This window comes from Rhinolophus sinicus, linkage group LG02, assembly GCF_036562045.2.
Source record: "Rhinolophus sinicus isolate RSC01 linkage group LG02, ASM3656204v1, whole genome shotgun sequence".
Classification (NCBI taxonomy): domain Eukaryota; kingdom Metazoa; phylum Chordata; class Mammalia; order Chiroptera; family Rhinolophidae; genus Rhinolophus; species Rhinolophus sinicus.
The window spans coordinates 147,374,527-147,390,294 of NC_133752.1; the positions used below are offsets into that span (position 1 = coordinate 147,374,527).

General features: G+C 38.0%; 1 protein-coding gene across 5 annotated transcripts in view; it reads left to right on the plus strand.

Annotated features, from left to right (window-relative positions):
• LOC109443728 (cyclic AMP-dependent transcription factor ATF-7) overlaps positions 1-15,768 on the plus strand; it is a 74,333-nt gene that overhangs the window by 40,372 nt on the left and 18,193 nt on the right. For 3 of the 5 annotated variants that reach the window (XR_002136737.2, XM_019724426.2, XM_019724427.2), the window contains exon 3: positions 12,443-12,539. The exons of the other annotated variants lie outside the window; for them this stretch is intronic. Coding sequence is in view for 2 of the 3 variants with exons in the window: in XM_019724426.2 (XP_019579985.1) it covers positions 12,443-12,539 (97 nt within the window). In the remaining variant the exon portion in view is untranslated. The remainder of the gene's footprint in view (positions 1-12,442; positions 12,540-15,768) is intronic. 5 annotated transcript variants of the gene reach the window in all.

Genomic DNA, 15,768 nt, shown 5'->3' on the forward strand with positions numbered 1-15,768 from the left:
CTCAAATCAACAACCTAACTTTACAATGTAAGGAACTAGAAAAAGAAGAAACTAAACCCTAAGCTAGAAGAAGGAAGAAATAAAGGTTAGAGTAGAAATAAATTAAACAGAGACTAAAAAAAAAAAAATAAACTCAATGAAACTAAAAGTTGGTTTTTGAAAAGATCGACAAAATTGACAAAACTTTTAGCTAGATGGACTAAGGAAAAAAGAGAGAAGACTAATTACTAAAATCAGAAATCAAAGTGGGGACAGTACTACTGATTACTACTGAAATAAAAAGGATCATAAGAGAGTACTATGAACAATTGTACACCAACAAATTGGATAACATAGATGAAGTGGACAAATTCCTAGAAACATAAAACCTACCAAGATTAAATCATGAAGAAATAGAAAATCTGAATACACCTGTAACTAAGAAGATTGAATCAGTAATCAAAAATCTCCCAACAAAGAAAACACCTGGACCTGATCGCTTCATTGATGAATTCTACCACACATTTAAAGAATTAATACCAATCCTTCTCAAACCGTTTTAAACTTTCCCCAAAAAAATTGAAATGGAACACTTCCTAACTCAATATGAGGCCAAAGCCAGATAAAGACACTACAAGAAAACTACAGACCAATATCCCTTATGAACACTGATAGAAGAATCCTCAAAAAAGTAGCATATTACTAGCAAACAGAATTTAGCAGCATATTAAAAGAATTACACACCATGACCTAGTGGTATTTATTCTGAAATGCAAGGATGGTTCAACATACGAAAATTGATCAATGTGATACACCACATCATCAAAATGAAGGAAAAAACACATGATTACCTCAATTGATGCAGAAAAAGCATTTGACAAAATTCAATACCCTTTCATGATAAAAACACTCAACAAAATAGGAATAGAAGAAAACTACCTCAACATTATAAAAGCCATATATGACAAACCTATGGCATACATCATCCTCAAAGATGAAAGACTGAAACCTTTTATTCTAAGATCAGGAACAAGGCAAGGATGCCTGCTTTCACCATTTATATTCAGCATAGTCCTGGAAGTTCTCGTCAGAGTGATTAGGCAAGAAAAAGGAATAAAAGGCATCCAATTTGGAAAAGGAGAGCTAAAATTACCTTTGTTCACAGATGATATGAACTTATATGTAGAAAACTCTAAAGGTGAATTAAGCAAAGTAGCAGGATAAAGTCAACACACAAAAAATCAGTTGTATTTCTACACATGAACAATGAACAATCTGAAAATGAAATTAAAAAACAATTCCATTTACAATAGTATCAAAAGGAATAAAATACTTAGGAATTAACATAGGAGGTAAAAGATTTGTACAATGAAAACTACAAAACATTACTGAAAGAAATTTAAAAAGACATAAATGACACATTCATGTTTATGGATTGGAAGACTTAAATATCAATACTACAGATTTATTGAATCCCTATCAAAATCCCAATGACATTTTTTGCACTAATAGAAAAATCCATCCTAAAATTCATAAGGAATCTCAAGGGACCCCAAATAGCCAAAATAATCTTAAAAAAGAACAAAACTAGAGGACTCACTTCCTGATTTCAAAACTTAGTACAGGGTCGGCTGGTTAGCTCAGTTGTTTAGATTAGAGCAGGGTGCTCTTAACACGTTGCGTACGGCGGGGTTTAAATCCCTCGTGAAGATTCTCGTGATCCGTATGCAATGTGTTAACAACCAGGTTGTCAGTTCGATCTCCACCGAGTAAAAAGGCAACCCACAGAATGGGAGAAAATATTTGCAAATCCTATATCTGACAAGGACTCATATCCAGAATATATAGAGAACTTCTAAAACTCAACAACAACAACAAAAAAAAAACCTGATTGAAAAATGGGCAAAGTAGACATGTTTCTCCAAAGAAGATATACAAATGGCCAATGAGCACATGAAAAGATGCTCAACATCACTAATCATCAGGGAAATGCAAATCAAAACTACAATGACATACCACTTTATACCCATTAGGATGGCCACTATCGAAAGAGAGAGAGGGAGAAAGGAAGGTAGGAATGGAGGGAGGGAAGGAGGGAGGGAAAAAGGAAAGAACAAGCGTTATCAAAGATGTGGAAAACAGTATGGTAGTTCCTCAAAAAATTAAGAATAGAATTATATGATCCAGCAGTTCCTCTTCTGGGTATATTCCCAAAATAATTGAAAGCATGGTCTCGAAGAAATATTTGTATACCCATATTCATAACAGCATTATTCACAATACTTAAAACATGGAAGCAACCCAGGTGTCCGTTGACTGTTGAATGGATAAACAAAGGGTAGTATACACATACAGTGGGACATGGTTCATTCTTAAAAAGGTTTGAAATTTTGTAGTATGCTACAAAATGGATGACCCTTGAAGACATGCTAAGTGAAATAAGTCACAAAGACAAATACTGTGTGATTTCACTTATATGAGGTACTTAGAGTAGTTAGAATCATTAAGATAGAAAGTATAATAGTGGCTGCCAGGGGTGGCGAGGAGGGGAGTATGGGGAATTACTGTTTAATGGCTACAGAGTTTTAGTTCTACAAAATGAAAAGAGTTATGGGTAGGGATGGTGGTCATGGTTGCTCCACAGTGTAAATGTATTTAATACTACTGACCTGTACACTTAAAAATGGTTACGATGCCAAATTTTGTTATGTGTATTTTACCCCAATAAAAAAATAGAAAGAGAAAAGACAGAGAAAAAATTATGCTTACTATTTTATTGTGATACTAGGGAATCCCATGGAAGAAGTTGAGGTGACCAGGACTTTGGCTACTTAACATTGAAACCTGAAATATGATTAATTTCTAAATCCCATCAAATAGTAAGCAAGATTTAAAAACAAAATACTTAACCTTTCCCAACTTAAACTGATAAGAAATTATATTTTCCACCTTCTTTCCTATACTACCCACTCACTTAGAGTTGGCCTGTATCACCTTTGGAGCTCAGTTTCCTTTTTGCTGTGATTTATTGGGCACCTGCAACTTACTTGGCACAAGACATCACCCACGGGGCCTGTGATTTTTCATATTTGTCAAAAAAACAGGAGGGAACAAGGAACCAAAATAAAAATGAGTGATCATATGTGACTGTTTAAAACTTCTGCTGCTGGGGCCGGCCCGATGGCTCAGGCGGTTAGAGCTCCATGCTCCTAACTCCGAAAGCTGCTGGTTCAATTCCCACATGGGCCAGTGGGCTCTCAACCACAAGGTTGCCAGTTCGACTCCCGCAAGGGATGGTGGGCTGCGCCCCTTGCAACTGGACCTGGAGCTGAGCTGCACCCTCCACAACTAAGATTGAAAGGACAACAACATGACTTGGAAAAAAGTCCCGGAAGTACACACTGTTCCCCAATAAAGTCCTGTTCTCCTTCCCCCAATAAAATCTTTAAAAAAAAAAAAAAACTTCTGCTGCTTAGAGGAATAGTTGTATCATTGGTCTAAATTATGTAAAATAATGAACGCATTGATATTTGTTCCAGATCATGATGAAGATCCATCAATTCAATGTTGACTATGGTTTTAATATTATTTTTCCACACCCCCCTCTGGTTTGTTGACTTGATTGTAATATACCTTTTCCTCTTGTCAAATACTCTAGGGTAAACTTTATAAAAGGAGGAATCAGGTTCTTGACACAGCTCCACTCCTGTGGGATGCTGATATTCTGCCCTATAAAATTCAAGTAATTGGGATCCTAAAAGAAAATGCTTAAAAGGATGTGGTTAAAATGGCAGCTAGTGGTTTGGGGAGTGAAGAAAGAAAAGGTTGCTGTTTATGAATTGACATTTTTTGCACAGAATACTTTAATTGGTAATAAAATAAAGTTCAGTGATGAAATCAGATACCCGAAGAAAGTAAATTGACCCACAAGACATGGCACCATTGTCCTTTAATACAACAGCAGTATAACTCCAGCATACTGAAATTGTCATAGGTGCCTCTGTGTGATAAAATGGGGGAGGATACACTAATGCTCACTTATTTGCATAATTAAATATACTTTGGAAATGGAGATGGAAAGGCATCAGATCATTCAGAAAGTGTGCCCTGTTACGGTCTTAGAATCCAAAGGTGAGAATGTTTTTTAATAGTTATTCTCATACCACTATACAAAACTTCACCCAATCACTGAAATAGGAATTTATTGATCACCTACTGTGTGCTCACCACTGGGCCAAGTCTCAAGATGGGGAAGGTGGGGGGAATAAAGAATAAGTGTAGGTTACATTTTTAACTCTCTAGTGATTTACAGTCTACTTTAAAGGATAAAACTATGAGACCATACTGATGAAAACTCTAAATTATGTGGTGCAATCTTTCAAGTACCATACAAGTTCAGGAAGGATAGACTACTAAAGATTAGAGTCATTAGAGAAGCTTTCAAAAAACTATTGGATTTCACCTGGGCCTTGGAAAAATGGTAGGATTTGGATGAACTGAGGGGAGAAGGGAAGACACGTCTGAGAATAAGGGGATTGTGTGGAGGCACAAAATTGAAAACAAGTAGCCTTTGCAGATCACTAGAGAGGCTTAACCTGGATAGAAACTGTTAGTGGAGAAATAGGAGAAAATAAAGTCACAAAAATGTAAGAGGACCAGGAAACTATGCATTGTACGTTCTTTTAAAGCTTTGGGAATGATTTCAACCCCCTCCCCATAGAGTCAAACTCTTCCCAGTGCCTTAAATGCCGTGCTGCCATTTTGACCTTTTCTTGTTGTCTTAAGTTTTGAAGGTCTATTTGTTTCTTATTCTTAGCTCTTGCATTTAGAGTCTTCTTGGTCCTGACTGGGCCCAGCCTGTAGTTCCAGAGGAAAGAGCTGGTATTTAAAAAGCCACTTTCCTTTGGGATATGTATGATGAAAATTCTCCCACCATTGTACACATGGGCAAGAGTTTTGTAAGTTGGGGATGGTTTGTAGAACTTTAGTGAGATAAACTAATTGGAATTTATTCAGCAAATATTTGTTAAGCACCTACTATGTACAGGTAGTGTTCTAGGTACTTGGGATACTTCCACAAACAAACAGTTGAGGATACTTGGTCTTGAGGAGCTTCCATTCTACCAGATGGCTTTGCCTTTAGACCAACTCTCAGATAATGTCCACTTTCAAAATTCCTTCTTTTTACAATGGACTAATTTAGTCAGCTGCCAGAGTCTTCTCTTTAAGACACTCCAACAGCCTTCCAAAAACAGATAACCTATAGACAAAGGAATTTACCTTGGGTACAGTTTGGTTGGTTTCCCCGCTCCCTTTAGTTTATCCTCCATTCCCCTGACAACATTTTCTCTAGGGTATTTTGGGAAGAAGTTTCCTGTTCTTATTTTGCCTCTATAAATTACCTTGCTCACACATGCAGCCTATGAGCTGCGGCTCCTGTGGTTGTATTTATTTGTTGAACAATTCCGTACTTTGAAATGATTCATTCAAGAGCCATGAAGCATTCAAAGCAGGATGTGTGACTCATTTAGTAAACAGCAGCGTCTTGAAGTAGAGAGCAGGAGCTGAGGATTGACTAAGGTACAGATGAAAGTTACGTTGGCTTTGAGTTTGTATGTATGTAGTCCCTTGCCTTCTCCCTTTCCCTACTTTCCTAAGCATAAATGATACCATACCTCGCATTGGGAATAGAAGCTCTGCAGTGAGGGTGAGAAAGAGGCCTTATCAAGACTGTTGCAGACCTCCCGTTTCTTTCAGAATATGTGATCAATTGAAGTGATTAAATAGTGTTCAAGAAAAGGTCAGTTATTCTTTCCACCCTGCTCAGCACCAATATCACTATATGCTAGAGCTTGCTCCCCATAGTTTCTCGGGTTTTCTCTGGCTTTTTCATCAAAATATGCCCAAAAGTACTTGGTACTGTAATAAAAAAAAAGAAAAAAGAAGCTCTTCTGTCCATGAAGCCCTGCCAAACCCAGAAGCTTTGGAGAAGGGGACAGTTAGGTTTCAGCATAAATGACTTTTCAGATGATCACAAATATAAACTCAATTCCTTGTATTGTTCCCTGATGGAGGCATTCAGGGCTCCTTTCTCAATAACCAGAGTCCTGATTTGTCTCCTTCCCCCAGTCTACTCTTCTACAACAAGGAAAGGGACGTGAATTAATCATAGGTCAGGATATAAGAGCATTTTTAAATGTGAGGCAAATCCACATGGAAACTGGAGCTGTGTGGCCAAAAATAACATTTCAGGAATGAATTTGGCTAGGGGTTGAGTGCATATTGCACAGAAATTTCACTGGTCACAATACTTTACCAAGGATTTAGCCTGAAACTGTTACATTTCTAATGCCCATATGCTTGTGCCTGGCTCGGAGTCAACAGACAAAAATTTATGTTTAGTTTGACCTGAGCTCTCATTTGCCCTGAGCCTTCTCTTTAGTTCTCTTTAGTGCTGCTATTTAAAAAAGCTTCTGTGAGACTAGTATTAACGGGATTAGGAAAAGAACTCTCCCTAAACATTAACTTGTTTAGAATAATTTTGCAAAGAAAAACAAATTTTTACTACAATACCTGCCGATTTTGATATTAAAAAAGGGAAAGAGGAAGACTAGCTAAGTACTTGCCAGGTACTATATTGTTTCAAGTAATTATTTAATTTAAAAGCTTAAGAAAAGTGTTTGAGGGAGCCTTCTAGGGTGTCTGAAATGTTTCATATCTTTTTTTTTCCTTGAAGAGGCCAATAATTATTTTATTCACTTATTTTTCATACTTATAAAACCTTGGGTTTCTCAAATACAATGAAAAATACTGTGATTCCTAGTGCAAATCTGAGGACATGAAAAAATTTATTATTAAAGTATGGTTGGCATACAGTATTATATTATTTTCAGGTATAGAACATAGTGATGTGATATCTATATATACCTTACAAAGTGATCACCATGACAATTTTAGTAACCTCTGTCACCATACAAAGTTATTACAACTGTATTCCCTGTGCTGTACATTAGCTCCCCATGACTTATTTATTTTATAACTGGAAATGTGTACCTCTTAATCACCTTCACCTTTTTTGCCCATCCCCCCACTCCTCTTGATGTGGGTTGTGATTACTCAGGCATATACTTATATAAAAATGTATTGAGCTGTACACTTAAGATTTGTGGGGGAAAAAGATTTGTGTGTTTTGTGTATGTTACACATTAATTTTTAACGATTAAAAAATCTTAAGATTTCATTCATTGAGATGTATCCATGATTTACAGTTCCCACCATCTTTGTTCTTCAAGCCATTCCTAACTCTTTATTTAGCTGTGTTTGTTTAGCCAGTTTGCTAGCAGGTAGGATTCCAGATTCTCCTATCACAGAGGGTGGGTGTGAAAGAAACTTCCTGGAAATGGAAAGTTTTTTAACCAGAGATCTCCAATGGAAAATGTTTCATAAGGAACTCCTTTCCCTGCCCGTTCTGCAGCCAAGACCAGTTTTCAGGTTGACTTCCTCACAGTCCTAATATTCCATTTTATACTTCTTAACATTTCTTAAACTAAGAAAATCTCCTTTCACACTATTCTTTTCTCTATTGGGGAGTGAAAATCAGATGTAGCCAAAATTGTTTTGATTTGCTTGTTCTGTATTATCTCATTGTTACTAACAAGGCAGTGCATGAAAATTCCATTTAATCTGTTCTCTCAATTACAGTACCTTCTGTCTCCATCTTCCTAATTTCCCTAAGTATTTGCAGATCTGTAGTACATCAGCCATTTTATAAAGTAAGGTTGGGAGTTTTCTGCCTGGTTTTTTCCTTCCAGCTTTCAAATCCAAAAACATGTGTTGGTAGTCTGGCAAGGAGAATTTAAAAACAGCCTTTTTTTCTTGTTTCTCTCTCTCTTTCCCAGTTACCCTGTAGCAGGGTTTCTCAACAGAGACACAATTGACATTTGAGTCAGATAATTTTTTGATTTGGGGAGCTGTCCTGTGCCTTATGGGATATTTGTCAGCATCCCAAGCCTATACCCTCTAGAGGTCAGTAGCATACCTCCACTTGTGACAAGCAAAAATGTCCCCAAACATTGCCAAATGTCCCCTGGGGGGTGGAGTTGCCCCTGGTTGAGAGCCATTGCCGTATAGTGTAAACTGCATTTAGAGAAAATGTGTTTGGGGGAAAGATTCCAGATTGGCACATGATTAAAATTCTTATTAGATCTTTGGGTATATTATCTAGATCACAGCTGTTCAAAAGAAATATAATGCAAACCACAAATGTAAGCCACATATGTAATTTCACATTTTCTAGAAGCCACATTAAAAAGTAAAAGTAAACAAGTGAGGTTAATTTTAATATTTTATTTAACCCAGTATATCCAAACCATTCTCATTTCAACACGTAATCAACATAAAATTAATGAGATATTTTATATCTCTTTTTTTTTTTGTATGAAGTCATCGAAATCCAGTGTGTGTTTTGACTTACAGTACATCTTAATTTGGACTAGCCACATTTCAAGTACTCAATAGCCACTTGTGACAAGTGGCTACCATAATGGATAGGGCAGATCTAAATTATCGTGGTCTGTAACTAGGGTGCAAATTAGCACTAATACTTTCCCTCCCCCATTTATACTGTCATGATTACTTTACTTGAGCAAATAAGACTCTAAACCTGTGTTACCATGCAAATCCTCTCCAAGGTATATAAACGGCCTTCCTGATCCAGTATGACTAAAATTCTTCAGCCCCCACTTTGAATGATATCAGACCTCTGTCTCCTGGAGATGGTTAATATCTACACATTTATTTAAAATTATCATTATTTGCCCTATAACCAGAGTGAGTGTTCTCTGAGTGCCTCTTTGCTAAAACCTTAGCCATAGGTAAAACAAAACAACAAAAGAAAGACCCAGTAAGGATGTTAACAGACAGCTAGATTTTTTAATGGGCAATAATTCAAAACGGAAATCCTTTGGGGAGCCCCTCCACCCATTTTAATTCAATAGAATCTATATTTTTAAAAATAAAAATTTTTATCACTTAATAATTTTAGATATATTAATTGAGAATTTGCTTTCAAAGGTATAGTTTCCTAAGCATATAGTTTGAGATTTATCTGGAGAATTACTAAGTTAACTCTTAATAAATGAGAGAATATAAGGAATAATGAAATAATAGCCAGATTGAGATTCATTCACTTTGATAAAAAGCTTCAGTAAATTTCTTTCCCCCCTCCTACTCTAGCTATACAAGAATTGTGTTAGAAATAGCGGGAGAAGTGACTGGAGCCCAAACCAGGCCTCGCTTCTTAAAATTCTGCCCGCTTGGCTCCTCCTCTGCAGTACATGACCTGATTTAGTCAGGTATTCTTAACTTTTGTGGTGTCATGACTTCCACTGGTAGTTTGGTGAAGCCTGTGACTCCCTTCTCAGAATAATGTTTTTAAATTAATAAAATAAAATACATAGGATAGCAAAGGAAACTATTTTGAAATGCAGTTACCAAAAAAGTTTTTAAAATATTTGGTAATGTAATATACCCTGTCTCCCCGAAAATAAGACCTAGCCACACCATCACCTCTAATGCATATTTTGGAGCAAAAATTACTATAAGACCCGGTATTATATTATATTATATTATACCCAGTATTATAGTACAATAAGACCAGGTCTTATAGTAATTATTGCTCCAAAAGACGCATTAGAGCTGATGGTCCGGCTAGGTCTCATGTTCGGGGACACATGGTATGTGCTTTTTTACTAGTGTATGAAGTAACAAGTTCTAACAGTAGGTTTGGTGGCTACCATAATTTCAAAGTAGTGATGAGTATAAAGGATATTTTGAGATATCTAATAGCTATATTGCGATATTTGTGATTTCTATTATGAATTAGGAATGTTAAATTTGAGTTAGAGTTAATGAAAATAAAGGTGTAATTTTTTTTCTTATCCATATTCACAGTTACCAAATCCTCTGAGATGCTGATAGGTGGAAGATCCCTTCAGCCACCCTCAGTTGTCTTCAGACCCCAACTTTTGATTTGGAAAAAATAAATAATGCAAAGGGGAGCGGGGTGGTGTGGAAGGAAGTGAGGAGTGTGCAACAGAGGAACAAGAACTAGAGGACAAATGAAACAAGTCAGGACTCTGCTCCAAAGTTGTTAACAGAAGGGGAGTTACCTCTTAAATTATTAAATAACCCTAACCAGAGCAAAACATGTTGGAGGTTTAAAATCTTTCTCCCAGCTCAGTTTTAAGCAAACTAAATTTCTGATAATAGAAAAGGATGTTTTGTCATTCTTCTAGATTCTAGAACATTGTGCAAAAATTTCTAAGCTAACTACATGAAATTTCCTTGAAGAATTTATAAAAGTAATTTTGGAAAAGATTGTTATAACATTTCCAATGCGTTTTGACAATTTATACCCCTGCCTACTCCACTATTCTTCTTATCCCTCTAAAATGATGTGTTTTTTTCCTCCATTGTAGACTAGGTTCTGCCCATTTCTTTTTACCAAATACTTGGCAGTCCCATACCCACTACAGCAACTTGTTCAACCTACAGATACCATACCCCTGGTTAACAGATTAGTTCCTCTTTCCCTCACCCCCACCCTTTTTCCCTTAGGGAAAAATCTGTGATGGAAAAAGTTGATGCCTTGGATTAACCAATAGTAGAGAACACTTAAGTTCTTGATTAAATTTCCCCACACTTTATTCAGTTTTGTCCCAGATACATTGGAAACCACTAAGGCATTCTTCTTTTGACTGTTTACTTCTTGGTTCTTTCTACTTTGTGTGTGTGTGTGTGTGTGTGTGTGTGTGTGTGTTTCCAGGACCCATCAGCTCCAAGTCAAGTAGTTTCAATCTAGTTGTGGAGGGCACAGCTCACAGTGGCCCACATGGGGATCGAACCGGCAACCTTGTTGTTAAGAGCACCACACTCTAACCAGCTGAGCTAACTGGCGCCAGTTCTTTATACTTTTAACTGAAAATTCCCTTTGCCCTTCAGACCTGTAGGCCTAGCTTAGAAAGATTTTAGATTTTAAGCTGGCTTTAGTTGTGATAGGTCTCAGAGCAGATTTGGGGGAAGCTACTCTTATTTCAAGTAAAATAAAGGAACTTAAACAGTTCAGTGTTGCTTTCTTGACTAGATAGGAGCTGGGATAAGGCCAACTCTGGTCTATTTAGTTTGCAGTCAAGGCGAGCTGTGGAAAAGAGGGCTAAAGGTAGTGTTCGGTGGGAAATGTGTATCTAATGAGGAGAGTAAAAAGAAGGGGCTAACCAGTCATTTTTTAGAAACAAAACTACAAATAGAACCATATTTCAGAGGCTGGCTGGTAAAGGAACTGTGAAAAACTGCAGCATCCAAGCTGTTACTGTGTTTCAGGCATGTTTTAATGAAGGAACGTGGGCAGCTAGCCTCAAAGGGAATTTTGAGTGTATCATTCTTTTGAATTACTGCTGTTCATCTGTTCCCTTCACCTCCCCCTCTAGAGAAGGGGTTGGAGCATACATTATTGCCCAGTAACCCAGTCTTAAATTAGTCATAAACTGAGGCACACCTAGCCTCACCTTTTCATTGTCCTTTCACCCAAACCCCTAAATAAATAAAATTTCTGTACAATCTCCCTTTCCTTTCCCCTTATCCTGCCTGCAGGCTTCTCCCTACCCTAACAAAAAAATTTTTTTGCTTGCATTTTTATTCTACCATTCTATAGCCAGCAGCATTGCACTGGCCCCTTTATGGCTGCTGGAGCCCAGGCGGGCTGCCCGAGACAGCATTTGGCCAATGGGGCTGGTGTGTGCCATTACTGCTAGCCATTGGGCCTCAGTCCTCTACATCTCCATCCTGACTCATTAAAACCCAGAGCCAAATAGCTGGGCAGGCGCCTGCTGTAGCACTGGGGGGCCAGGAAGTTAAATGGTTCTCCTAATCCTGCATAATTTATCTCCCTGTTAGCCCCCTCATAAATAGTCCAGTTCAGCCCCACCATGGAGAACTTCATTCTGAATTTCCTATTTTTGTGATGACCAATGAGTACCCAGCCTTTCCCTTCTTCTCTCTTTATTATTATTATTAAAAGTTATGTCCCCCTGGTTCACTATGAATTGGCCTTAATGTTTTTTTCATTTGGAGCTTTCTGCATGGACCCCACTTCACCAACAATCTGTCTGTTTCTCTCATTTGGACCTAATATTACAGAGCAGTTGCTGCTATGGTCTTCCTGTTCCTCTCTCTCCCCAGCTTTCTAGTGCTTTTTTTACTCCTTCCCCATTTTATCTTTTTAAATCCATTGCCACTCATTTTTCTTCACTTTCAATTTTTTCTCCTTTCCATTCCCTGTCCAGTCCCTCCTTCCAGAGACCAACCTTATTGCAGGATGTTTGGTAGGACATTGTAAAAGGGCACTGCATTGCCTTTTTTTTTTTTTTTTTTTTTTTTTCACATCTCCGTTTCTGTTTCGTTTCAGAGATTTACAAACGAGGACCACCTGGCAGTTCATAAACACAAGCATGAGATGACATTGAAATTTGGCCCAGCCCGAACTGACTCAGTCATCATTGCAGGTATTTGCTGCCCCAGAAGCCACGTGCCTTGATATCACCAGACAGTTAAGATTAATACCAGGGAACAGATGTACTGGGAGCCATACTCCCCTTCTCCCATTAAGAGCCCTTCTGTGATCTGCATTTAATCAGGAAAAAGGAATACTAAAAGCTCCCAAGTTTCTATTGTGCCCTCCATTCTCTGTTAATACAAGACTGGGCTCTGCAGTTTTTGAGGGTAGGTGTGTTGAAGTTTTGTCTTAGCTTTTTTCAATCTGTTCCCTCCTTGCCTTCTTTTTATTAAGACTTTGGAAGATTTACAGACAAAAGACGCCTTTAACATTTCTCCCTCCCCACAGTGAAGGGGTGAACAAAAGGAAGCAGAGAAGCCTATCTAGTCTGGCTGTTTCTCTCCCACGGGGTGTCAGTTTTCCCCAAGCAGGCAGATTGTCAGTTCGTAAATTCAGCTTCCCTTGTGAACCCAGACACCATTGAGGGCACATTTCCAAAGCTCAAACAAGACATTTAGTCAATGGGACTTTTCTAAGCCAATTTGGGTAACCTGGAACCTCTCAGCGGTGTCTTTAGATATTGTCTTGCTTACATATGCCATCTCAAGGGACCATTCTCAGCAACCTCTCTCAAACCGTGTAGCAGTTATTTTTGTGCCATTTTCAGCTAGACAGACAGACAAACCAAAGTGGGCTTTTTATTTTGATACCATGAGGGGTTCTGAGTTAGCCTGAGTCAAGCAAGCTTACCTCAATATTTAACCAGTTGGGGATTTAGTTGGTGGTTATTACATCAGTTAATAACTCAGGTAAGGCACAATTTATTTAAGTACTCCTGGCCAAAATACTATTAACACTTAAGATGTAGAAAAGGAGAGAGAGAGCCTTCTCTCCATACTTCTATACATGAAGAAAGGGACTTGCCCTTACTGATCTCCTGTTCCTTATTAATTAAGCAAATATTTATTGAATATCTACTGTTACACCAGGTACTTTGCTAGTAGATTGTAATTCCTGATAAAAGTAAGGACACTGTCATTAATGATCCATAAGAAAGCCTGGAGGAGGTCTTAGTCAAGAGTGGATAGGGTATAAATGGATATGTAAGTAACACATATTTAAATTTATTAAGTTGGCATATATACATGAAAAAAAAATTAGTATTTACAGTCTAGTACAAGTGAATAACACAAACAATAAAAATACTAACAGAATTAATATTAAGTGGAATTAATCAGAGACATTTTGTGAAAGAGCTAAATTTGAGGCAAGGTTTTCAAGTTGGAGAGGTTATTACAAATGAGTGGAAAGGCCTATGTCAGGTCTCCAGGAGTGATGAGAGAAATTGATACGGGACCGGTCCCAAGGAGAGAAAGTGTTTTCCTGTTATTCTTTGCATGCTGTTCTGGAGTTCTCATCTCGTTGCACATGACTTTACTTCTCCTATCTAGGCTGGCAATTCTTGTATCAAGTAGGACCTGATGTCGCACATGTATTTCAACCCCTAATTGAGCACTTAACTGGGCTGTCTTTCTGTCATTCAAATCTTCATGTTGATGACCGAACTTATTTCTTTGTCCCCTAACTCAACTCCTTACCAGTGATATCAGTATTCTCAAAATCTTGAGTTGTTTTACTCTTTCTTCAAATTTTCTCTGTTCTGTTCCATCCAGCTCTTCCTCCACTCTCCGCATTATGCTTGGATTTCTCCATAGTCTCCTAGCTAGTCTCTCATTGTATGTATGTATATTATGTATATTACTTTAGCTATCTGTGTATATTAGTTTTATTTCCTCAAATAGAAAACATTCTCTTATTCTCTAGAGCAAGAACCATGTCTTATGTTTGGGCAAAATTCTATACTCCTGTTTCTTCTTCTCCTCTACATTTATGCACAAGGGTATGCATGTAACACCAAAACATATAGAAAGTATTGAGTGAACACTTGTTCATTGCTTCAGAATCATCCGAGCAGGCTAAGGGTTTTCTTACACATTTTCAGGCTGTTTGGCTGTTTGTTCAGGAATGGGAGAAGTTTGTCTGAGCCTCAGATCAGAGATCCAAAGGCCCTCTTCTGCCATAGCCTTGCCCTTAGCTGCCCCATCCTGTTTCACTTGAGTTGTAAATTTTTGTGTGCCCTTGCTGAAATTCTCTCTAAGCATAAAGGATATTACTTCCACTCACCCAGGGATGGAGGGAAAGTGGCTTTATCGTTGGCCAACCAAAGCTGCCAGAGAAGCTTTTAAAACTATTTTGGGAGGTAGTGGTAACTTTTCCAAACACTCTGATTCAGAAGAGGTTTTGTTTAAATTAAAAAAAAAAAAATTATGTTGTTTACATGGAAAATCCCACTGGACTATTCCCAATTGATCATGCTAGAAGGAGCGATTTTAACTTCAGGTCTCCTTAAATATTATTTAAACGGTTCTGTTTCTGTCATTCAGTCTAGTGTTTGGGATGTATGAGATGAATCCGTGAGGTGATGACCATTTCAAGTGAAAACCATCACAATAGAGTTCGGATCAGGGAACAAGATTCAAGTGACCTAAGAGAAAAAGTAGAAAAGGAGAATGGGAAGAGAGAAGTTCAAATCTAAAATTGAAGTTGCTTGAAAAGTTCCCATGGGTTACTGAGAGCCTTCCTCTTCCCAATGACAGAGGCACTCTGTTGAGGAAAGATTTGTGGAGCCCCTGAGAGGATATTTTGGCTAGGAAATCTAAATCCAAATATCCTGGTTTCCGGAATTTGCTCTGGGCCCAGGTCTCTGTGAAATGAGCTCTATTGTTTGCAGTTTCCTTTTCTAGCTCATGATCTTGCTGTCTTGTTCCCCAGCCCCTAGATTTGCCTGGAATGCCTTCAGAAGGTAACAGACCCTTACCTCAGTGGCCACAGAAAGACAAGGCACCATTTCTAATTTGGTAGCTTTAGCAAGCAAACTCAACCATCTGATCCTCAATTTCTTCTCATCAGATTTTAACGTCCATCTGCTTATACCTGCTCACTTCAGACCTAGCAGGGAGTAAGTTTAAAGAGAAAATGTCGCTTAACTGTATTTGATTTTCAAATCTGGAGGTTTCACAAACTCCTCCTGGGTGGGTGGTTTTGTTTTGTTTGGGGGTGAGGGAGGTGAAACCAGCCTCTGGGAGAAAGATGGTTACATGGATAGTCACACAACAAAACATTGTTCTGTCTTCCCTCTGCTGGCCTTGAGGCAACACAGCACAGACACCCTCTGGTGG